Source organism: Lycium ferocissimum, chromosome 4 (genome assembly GCF_029784015.1).
Source record: "Lycium ferocissimum isolate CSIRO_LF1 chromosome 4, AGI_CSIRO_Lferr_CH_V1, whole genome shotgun sequence".
Lineage (NCBI taxonomy): Eukaryota > Viridiplantae > Streptophyta > Magnoliopsida > Solanales > Solanaceae > Lycium > Lycium ferocissimum.
This window is the reverse complement of record NC_081345.1, coordinates 31,022,747-31,039,219: the sequence shown is the minus strand read 5'-3', so window position 1 is coordinate 31,039,219 and position 16,473 is coordinate 31,022,747. Positions and strand designations below refer to the sequence as shown.

The following is a 16,473-nucleotide window of genomic DNA, read 5'->3' as shown; positions in this document are numbered from 1 at the left end:
AAGATAATTGATAACCCAACTAACTTTCTTTCAATTTTGATTAAGTAACAATCCAACCAACAAAAGAACTAAGATAAGAGGCTTTTTTTTCTTTTGCAACTAAGCGTGCACGCTTCACGTAGAGAAGTCAAACACAAATTTTTGATTCTTTTCACATTACAAATTTGGTTTTTCTTTTGTCCCTTTGTTTCATACCAATACTTGGCATAAATAGATAAGTTAAAAGACTTACTGGATCATCAGTGACTGGTGAAGCTGTGTGGAAAACTCCGTCACAACCGTTGATTGCTTCACGCAAACTCTGGTAATCAAGAAGATCACCTCTGCACAGAGTTAGCCTCTCTTTTGCTCCTTCAAGCTCCCTCAAATGATTATTCTTGGGATCATCTATACACAATTATAATTAATTAACCAACCCCCATCAAAATTAAACAATAAAAGAAAGAAACCATTTAAATTTATAAGTACTCAACAACGGCAGAGGCCAATCAAGAATCTAAAGTAAGGGAGTGCAAATTAATCAGCACGAATAATGGTCAAAATTTAAAAGTTTGACTCTCGAAATCCAAATGATGTACACAGCGGTTGGGACAAATACTCAACGTCAGATAGGCAGAGGGTCAATCATGGATCAAAAGTCAGTAAGTTCAAAATTAATGAGCATGATATTGTTATAGGTATACATAAACATGGTTCGAAACGAAATTAATGAGTTCAATGAAAATATGGCTATTTCAGAAGGATGAAATGGACTATATTTTGCTTACCAGGATTCCTTACAGTTCCCCTAACAGTGTAGCCTTTTTCAAGAAGAAGTTTAACAAGCCAAGAGGCAATGAAGCCTCCAGCACCAGTAACACATACGACTCGACCGGAAACTGACGGCATGTTAGTTACTTTTCCGATGAGCTTGATTGGTTTTATGTATATGATAAGATGAAGATGATATAGACAAAGGGCTAAATAGCTAGGCTCGTTTCTTGGAAAGTAATATGTAAATTAGAGGGACTGGAGTGTGTTTATATATATTCGAAATGTTATTGGTAAAGTGTACCCCAACTCACCTACTACCAATAAGCTTACGTACTTTAAAGAGTTTTTTGCGCAAACTAATTGTTGGTATAACTTCTATGATGTAAAGGTCTTGCGAACCTGAACCATGTGATCCTACTGTTGAATTAAGTGGATTAAATTGACCGTTGTTATTCGGGAAAATACTCTCTTGGGTTACATTTAGAATTTTCTTTACATATTTTAGACAATAGTTTAAAGACGTTATTAGTTATTAATCAAGTTTAGGTATATAGTGGTCAAGGATAAACACCCTTACGATATGTTAAGAAGATTCCAGTGGGCTTGTTTAATTTTTCCGGTCATGTTAGTATTAGTTGTAATTTTGTTTATACGCATACTAGTTACAATAAAAAAAGTAAGTCTACCTCTGTTGACTCGTGTGATGTTTTGATGATTGACAAATATAATGTACTTATTAAATTAATTGAGTAATTAAGCTAAGAAGGTTCTATGAGCAAAAATGTGTATTGACTTTGAAAGAGTGTAGTTCTTAGAAGTTCAATATGCATGTTTTGGTAAAGATAACTTCCAATGATGAAACCACTGGTTGGCACAGCCGTGTTAATTGTTTCACTGTACCAAAAAAAAAAAAAGTAATCTATAATTTCATTTAAATAATATGATGATGTTAAAAAAATTTATACTATCAGTTTACAGAAGTAAAACTCAATTATTATTGTTGGTGTTGTAGTCAAGTCTTATGGTAAAAGACACATAAAAAGAAAGAAGGAAAGGAAATGAAGTTCAATGGCATTTTTAATTTATTTTTTTAATTAATAGTTGTAAGATGGTTATTAAGTCGTCAATTACTAAGAATTTATTCAATACTGAAGCTGGTAATTACGGCTAGTGATGGGTGGTGACTAATAGTAGAAGTTCTTGAAAGTAGATGCGATTGATTGTGGTGGTTTACGGTAGTGATTGATTGATTGGTGGTGCTAACAAGTGATGGTTGCTAGTGATAGAGGTGATTGCTGGTATTGACTAATAGTAGTGGTGCTTGGAAATAGAGGCGATTGATTATGGTGGTATATGGAGGTGGTTGATGATGAAGGTGATTAGTGGAGATGGCTAGCGGTGAAAGTGGTTGGGCAAGGGAGATTATTAGGGATGGTGGTTGTATGGTAGTGGTGATCTGGTGGAGGGTGGTGAGAGATGTGCGGTGGAGATTGGCAGTGGTGGAGAGTGATAGTAGTGATCGTTGTGTAGTGCTAGTGAATAGAGTAGTAGTTGTTTACCGCTAAATATGTTAACTTAGTAGGCGTTTCGCCATGAACACCAAATATTTCATTTTATTTGGTATTTTGGAGTTGGAGTTGAAGATGGAGTTGTGTTGGGTTATAGTGTTTGCAAAGAATATTTGGTTGTTTGAATGTAGTGAAAGTGAAAAAAGTAAAAACAAGTTTTTTTGTGTTTTTCAAATTCCAAATACAATTTCAAATAAGGGAAAAGGGTCAAAAATACCCCTCTACTTTGGAAAAAGGGCTAAAAATATCCTCCGAACTTATTTTGGGTCAAAAATACCCCTCCCATCCTTAAAGTTTTCAAATATATCCCATATGTCTTGACGGTATCCCAAAATAACCTCGAAATCGGTTTTTAAACCGCTCCATCATTTTAAACTCGACCGTAAATAATAACCCATAAGATCCCCTTATTCCCTCAATATGTTGGTTTGAAGTTTGAGGGAATTGGGGGAATAAGGGGATCTTATGGGTTATTATTTAGGTGAGTCGAGTTTAAATGATGGAGCGGGTTTAAAAACTCGATTTCGGGTTATTTTGGTGTTAATTTCACAAGAAGGTACATTTGAAAACTTTAAGGATGAGAGGGGTATTTTTGACCCAAAATAAGTTCAGAGGATATTTTTAGCCCTTTTTCCAAAGTAGAGGGGTATTTTTGACCCTTTTCCCTTCAAATAAAGTTGTATTTGGAATTTTCATGGCCCAATGTTGATTTCCAAATAAAGTGAAAACTTTTTCCGGGAAAAAGTGAAAAATTTTCATAGCCAAACGGGCCCTAATAACACTTAAATTTGTATAAAAGGGGTTAGCGACAAGTAAATCGTGGTCGATCAAACCCCTTTTTTTGTGGCTAAACCGAAAGTACACATAAAAGTTAGAATATAAATGACATAAAGTAAATAGGCAAGAACTAGAAGTAAAATGGAGTGCTTGTGATATTTCATATGAACTCAACAATGGTTTGTTGTTATCAAAGATCGATGAATTAGTTTCTGGTATTTTAGGGCGCATATACTCTGCTAAAAACCTAGCCTACCAAAAACACAAGTATCTACCACCCAAAATGGCCTCGCTGTAGGGCTGCAAAGCCCGCCCACTGGGCCGGTCAACCTAAACAAATCATATACAACCCACAATCAATTATGCCACAAAGACTAAACAACCTCACAAACACACCAAAACCGGACCAACCGACATTAAACCCGTTACATATTTACATGGAGAACCCTCTGTTTCATGGACAAAGAAGAATTTGAGATACTATGTAAGAGACAGAATTTACAATATGCACTTGTTGCTAAATTCTCCTATGGAAGACCGGATGTACATACGAATGAGGAGAATATACCAACACAATTGGGAAGTAAGGGCCCCGTACCATGTGGCTATGTGAGGATAGCATATTCTAGTTCGTTTATCTTTACTAAAAGATTATGCTACCTCGGCTTCTCGACCATGGGAGATTAGGTTCGTGAATAGAATCTTTCCGGCTAGATTTCTCATATGGGATCCTTGGTTTAAGCCGGATGAGGAAACAACAATTCGTTATAGCATGGATCTCCTTTCCGGTCGCTACTAATCTCTTTGACAAGGAATCCTTGTTCTCATTAGCAAATGCAAAGGAAGACCTTTTGGATAGATAAAGCCACCGACAATCAAACAAGGCCTAGTTGCAAAGAGTCAAAGCAAGTGGACTTGATGAAGGAATTACCCAAAAGAATGAAAATCGTTGTGTTGATGAAGAGACAAATGAAGTTAGATCCAAATGGCAAACAATACAATATGACTACTTACCAAAATATTGTGTTAATTGCAAAATACAAGGACATAATAAGCAAGATTGCTGGAATTTATATCCGGTAAATTAGGACCAAAAAAGGAGGACATAAAGGAAAGGAGTGAAAAAGCAACAAGTAGGAGGAGAATAATAATGGAAAGGCACATATCAAGGAGAATAACAATCCTAATGGAGAAAGAAAGGACTTGGGGAGAAAAAAAGGACCAATGGAAAAGAGGATGGGGGAGAAAAAGCGCATGTTAAAGAGCAAACAACAACCATTCAAAGTTCTTAAATACGAAAGGTTGTTGTAAAACAAAATGATCCCAAAAAATGATCCTAATTTGAAGGCCAAAGACAAAAATGAGATGGAAGGGGTAATAATAAAGGTATAGAAAGGAAAGAAAAAGAAGTGAACAATCAAGAGGTGAGTAAATCAAAACAAATACGCTTACTCCAACAAACAACAAGTTCGAAGTCCTTGAAATGAATTGGAGGAAGATGAACATAATGATGAGGATGGTCGAGTACAAAAGAAGTGGGACCAAGGTTAAAAACAAAACGTTAATTGGGGGAATCGCAAAGCCATGGGTGGAAGCATGTTTTGGAAAACAAGGAGGAAGTACTAGTGCCTTTAAACAACTAATGGAACAACAAACAAGTATTGAGAAGGAATAAGATTGCGTAAGTCACAACACAAAGTCATGATGCGTCAAGGGCAATCAAATGAGAGGAGGAAACAAAATCACAAGAGCAAGAGAACAATGGAAAGGGAGGGTGTCAATGAGGAGAGCAAAAAGAGGAGGATAAGTCAAGACTCAACAGTGCAAGAGATAGATAAACTAATAGAAATTACTGAAACTGAGCAACAAACAACCACAGATCAACAGGTGGAAAAATCTGAAAAACCACCTGATGAAGTACTGGACAATTCTAATGAAATAGCCAAGGAAGTAAAAGATACAGAGTCATCTACACACAACCACAACAATGAGGAAGGAGAAAATGCAGATCATGGAGACAATAAAATGGGTGCAAATAAATGCTAACGAGCAACAAAGGAAGGATATTATTGAAGATGGGGAATTTGGGGAAAATAAAGTATTCTATATCTTCAAATGTGCTCGAAAGTAAGACCAATGATGAAGAAAGAATGATGATATAGGAGATGATGAAGTGGAAAAACAAATATCCCAATCACCCCGTGAGCATAATGCGGGGATGCTTCACCAAAACAAATAACCAAAACAAAGAAAGAAAGGGAGACACATAAGCAAAACAGATAAAAGTGTGCCTCCCGTGCGCAGGTGGCGTACTCAAGGGCGAGGAAAGCATATGCCAAAGGAAGTTTACAATGAATAGCTCACTCATATGGAATATTAGGTCTGTTAATACTCAACAAGCCTTTGAGAGAGTAGTTTTGATGCACATACAAAAGAATTTCAATTTTATAGCATTGATGGAACCATTTCAGCACCACAGACACATAGATATGTATAGATTATGGCACGGGGAATGGTGACAACATGCACAACATAATCGGGTAAGATTTGGGTGTTTGTCAACGAGGAATTTCAAGCAGAGGTCACAAGAGACAATGAACAACTTTTGCTTTGAAGTTAACTCATCTAGATTCTACCTACGTGAGATCATTGCTACTTTGATATATGCCAAGTACGAGAAGGCTACTAGAATCACCCGTGGGATGAATTATATGATATGGCCTATACCATTAACTCACCATGGATTATAGGAGGTGATTTTAATGTCATTTTGATGATGGCAGAGAAATATGGAGGTTTGCCGGTGAATTTGTTTGTAGAGGACTTTGCACATTGTTTGAATATATGTCGGTAGCAGATTGGGATTCTCAGTGGCATTTACACTTGGTGGAATGGAAGATCTAATAAGCTTGTATTTTTAAGAGACTAGAACGGATGCTTAGGGAATCGGGCTTTCCAGATACATTCCCCAATTTTGAAGTGGAACATTTAATTAAACAAGGATCGATCATTCGCCACTTCTTCTAACAGAGACAAGTAAGCATTAAGAAATATTTAGATTTCTTAACTTTGGATAAGCAGGAGAGCTTTCTCTGGAACAAATAAAGTGAATTGGGAAGAACAATATTGTTATGATCCTTTTTTCAACTTTCATAATAAGATGAAAAAGGTGAGTAGAGCTTTGACTAAGTGGAGCAAAGAAACCTTTGGGGATATTTTTAAATTGGCTACCCTAGAAGAAATTGTCAAAGTACATGAGATGGCTTTTGAAGAAAATCCATCCCAAGAGAATAGGCAAGACTACGAGTGTGCAGCCGATTTAATAAGGTTTTATGCTATAGAAGAGAAATTTTGGAAACAAAAACGGGGATGCGTGGTTTAAAGATGGGGATAGGAACACAAAATTTTTCATGCCCATAAATGGGAAAGAGGAAAAAGTTGCATATTAAGAGGATTCGGGACTAAGATGGTGTATGGTTGGAACAGAGCCGAAAATTATTCAGAAGCCATCGGATTTTTATGAAGATCGGTTTCGAGGAATCAAGTGCCGACAATTTTGATATCATGGACAATATTCCTAAGCTTATTACGGTGAGCAAAATGAAAGATCAATCAATTACCGGAGAAGAGGAAGTGAAGAAAAGCGATTTGGATTGAATTCGGACGATGCAGAGGACCCGATGGTTTTCTTTGGAAAATTCTTCCAAGCATGTTGGGACATAATTGTTAAGGATATGGGTGCTAATGGTGAGATCCTTCTTTGTGGTCATAATATACCTAGATACATCACTTGTACAAATCGTTCTTATTCCAAAAAAAGAAGGAAATTAATACCTTTTCGGATTGAGACCTATCGGTCTTAGTAATTTTTCCAAGAAGGTATTTTAAAGAATCATTCATGAAAGGTTAGTACGATTTGTTACCTAGAATAATCACCTCAAAGGCGGATTTGTTAAAGGTAGAAGCATTGTAGAAAATATCCTACTTGTGCAGGAGATAGTCCATGACATGAGATTGAGGGGTAAGCCAGCCAATGTTGTGATAAAATTGGACATGACTAAGGCATATGATAGGTTTCATGGTTATTTCGACAAAGTTCTAAGGAAATGGGATTTGGTGAGGTTTTGATTGATGTGGTCTTCGAATTGTTTCAAATAAGCTGGTATTCTATCTTGATTAATGGAGCGACCATGTGGTTTTTTCAAATCTTCTAGAGGAGTAAAGCAAGGCGATCCCTTATCACCAACTTTATTCATTTTGGCTTGACGAATGCATGTCGAGGGCTTTGAATGCTCCGTATACGAAGACGAAAGATTTTCGGGATTTGGCATGCCAAAACGGAGCCCATATATTAACCACTTGGCATATGCAGATGATACTATTATATTTGCCTCGGCTAATGAGGAATCTGCGAGGCCCGTCATGGAGAAATTGGCGGCTAAATATGAGTCGATTGGTGGGCGGAGTAAGATTAACAAAGGCAAGAGTGTTGTTTTCCTTCATCACAATGTAACTCGGAGGTGTAGAGAAAGGTGTCTTTGATATTACCGGATTCCTAAGGAAGGATTTCCCATTTACTTACTTGGGGGTGCCGATTTATTATGGGAGGAGGATAGCACACTATAAAGAGATCACGACAAGATATTTAACAAAGCTTGTTCTCATGGACAGGGAAATTATTATCTATTGGAGGAAGAGTAACATTAATCAACATGTTTCGAGTATGCCTATTCACCTATTGTGACTGTGATCCACCTAAAGGGTACTTAGCCCAAATTCACGGAATGTTTGCAAAATTCTTTTGGAGCAATTTCGTGGGTAACTCTAGTAAGCATTGGGTGTCATGGACAACTTTATACCATCATCAAGAGGATGGAGGAATGGGTTTAGAGTTTACAAGATGTATCAAAGGCCTTTTTCTCTAAGTTGTGGTGGAACTTGAACGCAGCAATCACTATGGAGGATGTATATGAGTAATAAGTACTTGAAAAAGGATCATTCAAGAATAAGACAATGGAAAATAGGGACATACGTATGGAAAAAGATGTTGCGGTGTAGAGACTTAATAGAACAAGAAATATGGTGGCAAGGTGTCAAACAAGGAAACTCTTATTTTTGGGGACAACCGACATGAATGGGGCTTTATACCAAAATATGCCTCCAGTTTCATATTTGATAACTGGTATTAGTGCTATGAAATGGTCTTTGGAAGAAGAATGGGATGAAGGAAGATTAATGGAGATTCTCCAGGTAATATTGTTGAACATATTATCCAGGTAACATTAAGCCACCAAATCGATGGAGTTCAAGATAAACCTTTCGAAACTAGATACTAGAGGCAAATTTACGGTGGGAACGCCTTTCAATTTGTCAGAGGGCAGTAGAATGGATACTAATGAGTTGTACAAGAGAATTTGGATAAAAGGATTACCTGAAGATCTCATTTTTTCTATGGAGACTATGGAAAGCTAAAATACCTCTACGAGAGATAGTGAAGAAGTGGGGCTTTGGCCTTTCTTCAGACATGTCATTGGTGATGAGCCTAAAGAGAAACTATAGCACATTTGTTTTTAAAGTCCCCGTTGCACAATATACATGGAACATTTTCGCAGACCCATGGATTAAATATTCAAAATCTTCAAATTCTAGTCAAGTTATTAATTTGTGGTGGGATGCCCCAAAAATCACCATGTAAATATATTTTCCAAGCAAAGGATTGCCTATTATTGTTTGGGAACTCGAAAAGAAGAAATGCTATTGTGCATGGGGGCAAGATGTCTAAGGTCAAGCTAGTCTACCAAATCATGCATTCAATTATCATGTTTATGAGGGTGAGGAGAGGTAATTTTAAATATCTTTCGCATATAGACGGAGTACTGGTGCAATCACTTCAAAAATTACTCTCACGAACCAAAGTGATTCATGTTAAGTGGGAACCACCGAGTTAGGATGGGTGAAATGCAAATACGATGGTGCCTCGCGGGAAATCCGGCAGAGGATCGGAGCTTCAGATCGTAGATGAGAATGCAAATCTTTTAGTTGCGAAGGCTAAAGAGATGGAAAACCCCATGCGCACCAACACACAAGCGTAAGCTATGGCTATTCTACAAACGTTGAGAGTGATTGAGGTGAAAGAATATCAAGGGTTATAATAGAACCTGATTCCTTATTGTCTGAAAAACATAATCTTAAGATTAGGAAAGTTTCGCGCATCGTAGGGAATGATGGAAGAGATTTGGGAAAGGATGAACACTAGAACCTATAGGTAATAGCTATATATACAAAGGAAATCGTATAGCCGATTATTTGCTAATGTACCTGGATGAAAGAGAAGTAAATATTGATTCCTTTTCGGGGGGATCGGGCACTCCAAGGCGTAAGGCCGATCAACAATGATAAACTAAACTTGCCATACTTGAGAATCGACCAAGCAAGAGATGACAGAGGGTGGGAGAGAAGGAGATGAGATTCATTGGTTTTCTTGCTCAAATCCAAGGGGATGGAAGAGGGTATAGAAAACCTCTTTTTCAACTAACATTGTTTATTGTTTTGGCAGAAGAAATAAGAACACAATCCAGATTTTACAATACCTTCAACAACATGTGGTTTACTCGAGAATAGCTCAATGGTTGGTCTTACCATCGTTAAGTGCTCATACTATTGAGCAACAATCGTGGGAATTTAGTGAAGCGAAGGTACGATCGAAATCTGTAGAAAGGACATACAGAGGTGGAGGACGACAAAGCACAGAGGGAAGATTCTTTCAAGAACAATTACAAAAGGACAAGAACAAAGACAAAATAAACAACCCTAAAGCAAGAGAAGGCAAAGGAAAGCAAAGGACAACAATAGAAATCCAGAGGAAAACATCTAGAGGACAGCAATACACACAAAGCCACAAAAATCAACAAATCCAAAACATGAGAGGAGGGGGGAACATAAATCGAAGCCAAGGAGAACATACAAGAAAGCAGCATTCGGACCAAAAAACGTAAGCAACATCAACCATAGGCTCAAAGAACAATCAAGTCAAGTTCAGCCACAACTCAAAGATACCCATATCGATTCAATACTTTGAAGCATAAGAGCTACAAAGGAGAGGAAAAAGAACACCGGATAGAAATCTTTGGAATCTTCACACCTCCATTTTCGAGATGCTTTTGTTTGAATCGAACAACATATGTCAACTTTCATTCATCATCTGGCTACACAACACCGATTGGCATTTCCCGGATCTTCAAATAGCTTGTGGATGGTCACTCACGTTGGATTTCCTTCTAGATTGACTAAGATTAGTATAGTGGTTTCTTCTCTTTGTTTTTCCCGTTCTTAGCTTAGTTTACTTTCCCTTTTGCCTTTTCTTACTTTATTTGCTGCACCTTAGTTTAATAAAAAGCCCTTGTGGCATCCTTTAAAAAAAAAAAAAAAGGTTTGTTGTTATCAAAGAGTGAGGATCCTTTTCCTTCTCTATGAAGTTATAGTTAAATTTCCTTTTCAACAATGTAAAAGTACAATTGTACAGTGCGAAAAAAATTACTCAACAGTGTAAAAATCCTATTAAACAGTGTTTTGGGACTGGCTTTGTGCTCGAGGTTGAGTGAAGTCTGAAATTCGTTGTGATTGCAGACCAGCTGTAAAGTGGGTTGTGACCAAGGAGAAAAGACCATATGGAAGCAGGATCACTGGTCACCCGGCTTCGAAATAGTTCATGCCTCATCGATTCAACACCGGTCCTTTTACTTACTGGGGACAGTGACTCTAGGATGTTCCCATGTCGTGATCAGTAACGCCATGATAAGTCTGAACCTGACCGAGCTAAAACCTCCACGTGTTGGGTTCTAATTAATCTACCCACTAAATTTGAATTTCACCCCATACAGTAGTAAAGGTGATATTCACAAAAATCTTTCCAACGGATATCATTTATTATTTATAAGACTATAAAAAATTTATGTAATCAGACAAACTCAAAATAAATAAGTGATCGTAAAAGAAAAGAATTCACTTAATAGCATGATCATCTAAATAATTCAAATTCAAACCTCCATTAATGGAAAACAAACTAAGCCTTAGACACACTTTGAAAAAGAAGACCAGAACCTTTAAAGTCTGTTAAGGTTGAAGCTTAAGGTAGGTAATTGTAGCATTCAGTAGTAGTTGCCATATATTTGAGGCTTTTACTAAGTAATGAAAAAGTTTATTCAAATTCGGTTTACATTAAAGTCCAATAGTTTATCATAGTTAAGTAATAAAGTTGAGGAGATAATGATTCATTTATTGTGATCAAGTGAGCATAATATATACAATATATTCATTGAGTTGATGTGAATATCAGTTATAGGTAGAATGTGTGGTAATATCAGTTATAGGTAGAATGTGTGGTAGAGAAATGGAGATAATGGAACTTGGGTGCCAAAGCTGGGTCCAACACTCAACCAATGCCGCGTTCAATACTATATTGCAGTAGTGACAAGTGAAAAACTTTATCTTGGGTGAGACATAAATATGACATGGCGTGTGAAGGAGTATTTTATTACAATTATATTGTGAGCCCCACCACTTTATGCTCTTCCTACTCTTCTTTTCTTCTTCCACATTTTTTTGTCATTTCTCTCTCCTCTTTCCTATTTTTTCTCATTTACTTTTTTTTCATAACTAAAAGGAATAACATGTGCAGGCGTTCAATATACTATTATATATGGTAGCACAAGGAAGCTAACCAATAGTCTGATTTTAATAGGAAACTAGTGAATTTGGCCGCACTTCGCGCGGCATGAATGCTCATTTTATAAATTGTTATTATTAAAGTTAAACATATTTTACTATTATAAGTTTTAATATCTTTTTTAATATAAATTTAGATATAAAGATATAAAATCTTTATAGTACCAATATATATATATATATATATATATATATATATATATATATATATATATATATATATATATATATATATATATATATATATATATATATATTTGGGAGACACGCAGAAGAAAAAAATATTAAAAAGCAAATTTGTAAGGAAAAATACATTTTACAGATATGAAATGAGTAATAGAAAAAAAAAATCCAAATAAAGTATTGCATACTTTTTCACATGAAAAATAAGATAATTAAACAAGTGGAAAGATATTGAGAGGATTACTATACCACGTATCTATTGTTAGTTATCTGATAATCATGTTTAAAAGTATAATCAAGCAACGTCCAAGAAAATTTAGTACTCCCGCTAGTCCAAAATAATTGAGGTTTTAGGCTTTGACACATGGATTAAAGAATTCACTTACTCCTAAATATTTAGAGTTGTATTACTAAAATATCCTTAATTAAGAGGAGCTTTGGAACTATAACAGACATCAGATTTGTTCATTGAATTAAGAATGTATCAAGGGTAAACTTGAAAAAAGAATAAAATACTTCTTGATAGACGAAAAAACTCAATTATTTTGAATCAACTTTTAGAGGTTAAATCTTCTACTTCGTATGCTTCGTTTCTCTCCTTTCTCTAATGAAATCTTCATTTTTGGGTGTGAGGATTTCCATGGATGCAATAAATGACTACCCACAAATTGTTATACCTTCATAATTCACAACTTTTCATCTCCATAACTTCTTAATATATGAGTTTATGAAATTAAAAACTCCTGTCATTTCATTAATTCCTCCATAAGCATAGGTTTATGCATAAATGAAATAGATGTTACATTTTTCCATACTCACCAGGCTATGCAGCGTTTTTTTCATCTTTGTAAGGAAAAAAGTTAAGTACATTTAACATACTTAAAAGAGTTAAACGATTATTTTTTGTACTTTTTACTTGGCATATAAATGAGAAAAGGCCAAAAAAGGAGAAAAATATAATAATTGTGTTTATTGGTAAAGAGAAGTTCTACATCACTCTTCTTTTATTTAACTTTATAATATACTAAAGATACAAATTTTTAACTATAAGTATTTTTTAAAGTTTTTGTTATATTTTTGTTCTTCGTCACACAATACAAAATCTTCGTTATGAAAAAGTCTCTCCTCAAGTGACACCTTTTCATCCTTGCAAATAATCACTCACTTTTAATCCAGATGATATTCCTACAAACATATTTCAACAATTACTTCAATCAAATTCAGCATAATTTTACTACAATTAAATAAAATAAATATGACATCCACATTTCAATTATTTAAATTAAATACAGTAAAAAGGATGAGATCATCTATATTGAGAGAGAGGTTTTTATTTTTATTTTTTGAGAGAGAGAGGAGATGTTACTGGCTCGACCAATTAGCTGGATGGCCATTTTTCTAAAACATGCTAAATAGAGTCCAAGTTGAAGTTAGAAAGTCGTGTGGGCATGAGGCTAATTATTAGGAGGATTACGTGCCTCTTTATTTCCTATGGTTAGCTAGCAGAGTACGTAATATGTACTAATAAATGCTAATTACAGGGAAATAAATGTTAATTTTTCCTCTTGCTTTCAGAATGAGGATTAAGCGTTGATTTTTGCAAGTAAGTGAAGTGTATAGTTCAAACATAGAAATTTTCTTAAACATTTTCAACAGTTGAGAGGAAGAGGAAAATGTGTAATTAGGAGAATCTTTATTGGTTTGTACTAAAAGACTGTATTGATTACTCAAACATGGATGGTAGGAGCATTCATTTTTGTGAGGCCTTTTTTAAAATCATTTACCTGATTTATTACGTAGAAAAAAACTCCAAAAAAAAAGAGAAAAAAGATAAATGTCAAGGAGGTCGTAGAGAGGTATCACATAGAATTATCTAAGCCTATATATATGTATATATATATTAGGAATAACATGTGTGCTGAAGATATGAAAGCATGATTGGTTTTACCCCACGTATCATGCTGAGATTAGAAATCAAAACATGATTAGTTTTACGTTTTCAGGACTTCCTACTTCATTAACCAACCCCAGCAATTATTAAAATCAGGTCACCTGTCATCTCTTATTCGGTATGATCCGCCAAAAATGAACGACTTTAATGTTTTCTAAATCTGAATCCTCCTAGTTTAGTTTAATTTGAATTTCTTGATCTTACCTAGTCTTATTCTTATTATTACACATTTATTAAAAATCAGACAGTTGTTGATTTCGAAAATCAATATTTGGGGTATAAATGTGTCTGGATCATATTTTCGGAAATTCTGTTGGGATCGAAATATCAGAGCGTCATGCGGAACCTATCAATTGAAAACCTTGAACGATGATAAATAAGACGACAAAGAAAAGTATACTAAAAAGACATAATATTCTAATAGGGTTTGGTCAATTGACCTACATATGAAAAACTAATACTCCATAAAAAAGCATAAAACCTATTGAGAGAATTATCTCCCCCTAAACAAGACTCTTTAACGACTACATTGTGGATGTTAATGTGTTCTAGTTGTGGGAAGGAGATCTTCAATTTATAGATGTCCAAAACTTTTTCTCCAAGACAAGGAATAGCCAATATGGAAGAGAATTTTATTTTACTTTCAGGAAAAGTAAAAGCAACTATGGTAATACTTTGAAAATTTTCTTCGAAAGAAAAGTATAACTCAAATTTGGTAAGAAAATCAGGACAAAAAACCCTAACAAATCTCCCCTTTTTGCCTGAATTTTCTTGAAAGTAATTTTCATCTTCCTTCTTCACATAATCTTCATCACTACTGCTTGTCATGGTTAAAAATAGGATTAAAAATATCATGAGTTAAAAATTGATTTAAAAATATTTTGCTTTATTTTTAAAGATGCAGCAGCAGGAATATAATGTTGAAAATATGGTTGAAATTCATCTCCACATTTAGTACTTTGGTCAAAATCTTCATTATCGCAAAATCGATTGCAGCTTGATTTGAATTGATGGACTTGAATCTGTCTTCAACCCGTTGAACCATTAGCTCGGATACCACTTATTGGGATCGAAATAATCAGGGCGTCATGCGGAAGCTATCAATTGCAAACCTTGAACGACGATAAATAAGACGACAAAGAAAAGTATACTAAAAAGACATAATATTCTAATAGGGTTTAGTCAATTGACCTACATATGAAAAACTAATATAAAAAAGCATAAAACCTATTGAAAGAATTATCTCCTCCTAAACAAGACTCTTTAATGACTACATTGTGGATGCTACTGTGTTCTAGTTGTGGGAAGGATATCTTCAATTTATAGATGTCCAAAACTTTTTCTCTAAGACAAGGAATAGTGGAAGAAAATTTTATTTTCCTTTCAAAAAAAAGTAAAAGCAACTATGGTAATACTTTGAATTTCCTTCAAGAGAAAAATAAAACTCAAATTTGATAAGAAAATCATGGCAAAAAACCCTAAGAAATTCCCCCCAAAATTAATGGTATTTAAATTATATATTGGCAGAACAACGCAGAAAACTTTTTTAGCCATTCGGATAAATTACACTTTGACATAAAACTTTCGCCATATTTTAGATAAGTTACACTTTGACACACTATGAAACCACGAATAATTCGAATCCTGAATTCACCATTTGAATTTTAAGGGTTCAGAATTCTAAGACAGTGAGTTGTTTAGATATAGATATAAGCGGAGTATTATTAGTGTCAATATATGCCTGATGAAAAGTACTGTCGCTACCGTTCATTTTTTTGCTGCTGCTTCTTCTAGTCTAATATCTCATCTCTTATATCAATTGGATCACAGAGATCCCATAGCTGCACTCACTTTAATTTTTCATACTAAATGGTCTTGTTGAGGAGTTTCTTATTTTCTTTCTTGTTTGAACACCTGCTCCACTAAATAAACCAAAAACCTTTAAAATGTCAATAATAAGCAAGAACTATAACTTTGTGCCTTTTGTTGGAGAAAGATTGTCCTGATCCCATGCTTGAAATGAAGACCCACATTGATTGAGGAAATGACTTGTGATTTCCTTATATGGTCTTGAAAAATCCTCACTCGCGAGCTAGCTTTTGCAGTTTTGTTAGACGCAAAGGTCCATTATTTCTTCACAATATGTCGATCATCATTCATCTTAGAGGAGAGGATACCAGTTCTTTTCGGTGGTGTAACAGGCCTGATATTTTTGACAGGATTAAAGGATCTGCAAAATAAGTATAGGTCAACCTCCCTGAGAAAATGCTACGAGCAGACTCTGTTCTATTGGCAATATATATTGTGCAAGAATCTTGAGACACAATTTACAACCAATTAATCCGTCCGAATGGAGTGGACAAAACTCCCAGATAGAAATATTAAAACATAACTTAAATGCCCCAAAGACTAATCCTAATTAGACATATAGAGGATACATACTTTTTACAGCAAACAACTAAGCAAACTGTAAAGTCTGATATGATAGCGGGCTGGATAGTGGCGACATGCTGGAGG

The 16,473-nt window shown here is 35.1% G+C and overlaps 1 protein-coding gene across 2 annotated transcripts in view; it reads right to left on the bottom strand.

Moving 5' to 3' along the window:
• LOC132052261 (cinnamoyl-CoA reductase 1) overlaps positions 1 to 16,473 on the bottom strand; it is a 54,155-nt gene that overhangs the window by 2,311 nt on the left and 35,371 nt on the right. The window contains exons 2-3 of one of the 2 annotated variants that reach the window (XM_059443721.1): positions 768 to 963; positions 233 to 387 (exon numbers count right to left, since the gene is read on the bottom strand). In XM_059443721.1, the coding sequence (XP_059299704.1) occupies positions 233 to 387; positions 768 to 888 (276 nt within the window). In that variant the 5' untranslated portion in view covers positions 889 to 963. Of the gene's footprint in view, positions 1 to 232; positions 388 to 767; positions 1,080 to 16,473 lie in introns of those variants that run through there. The other variant, XM_059443720.1, reaches the window with a different exon arrangement.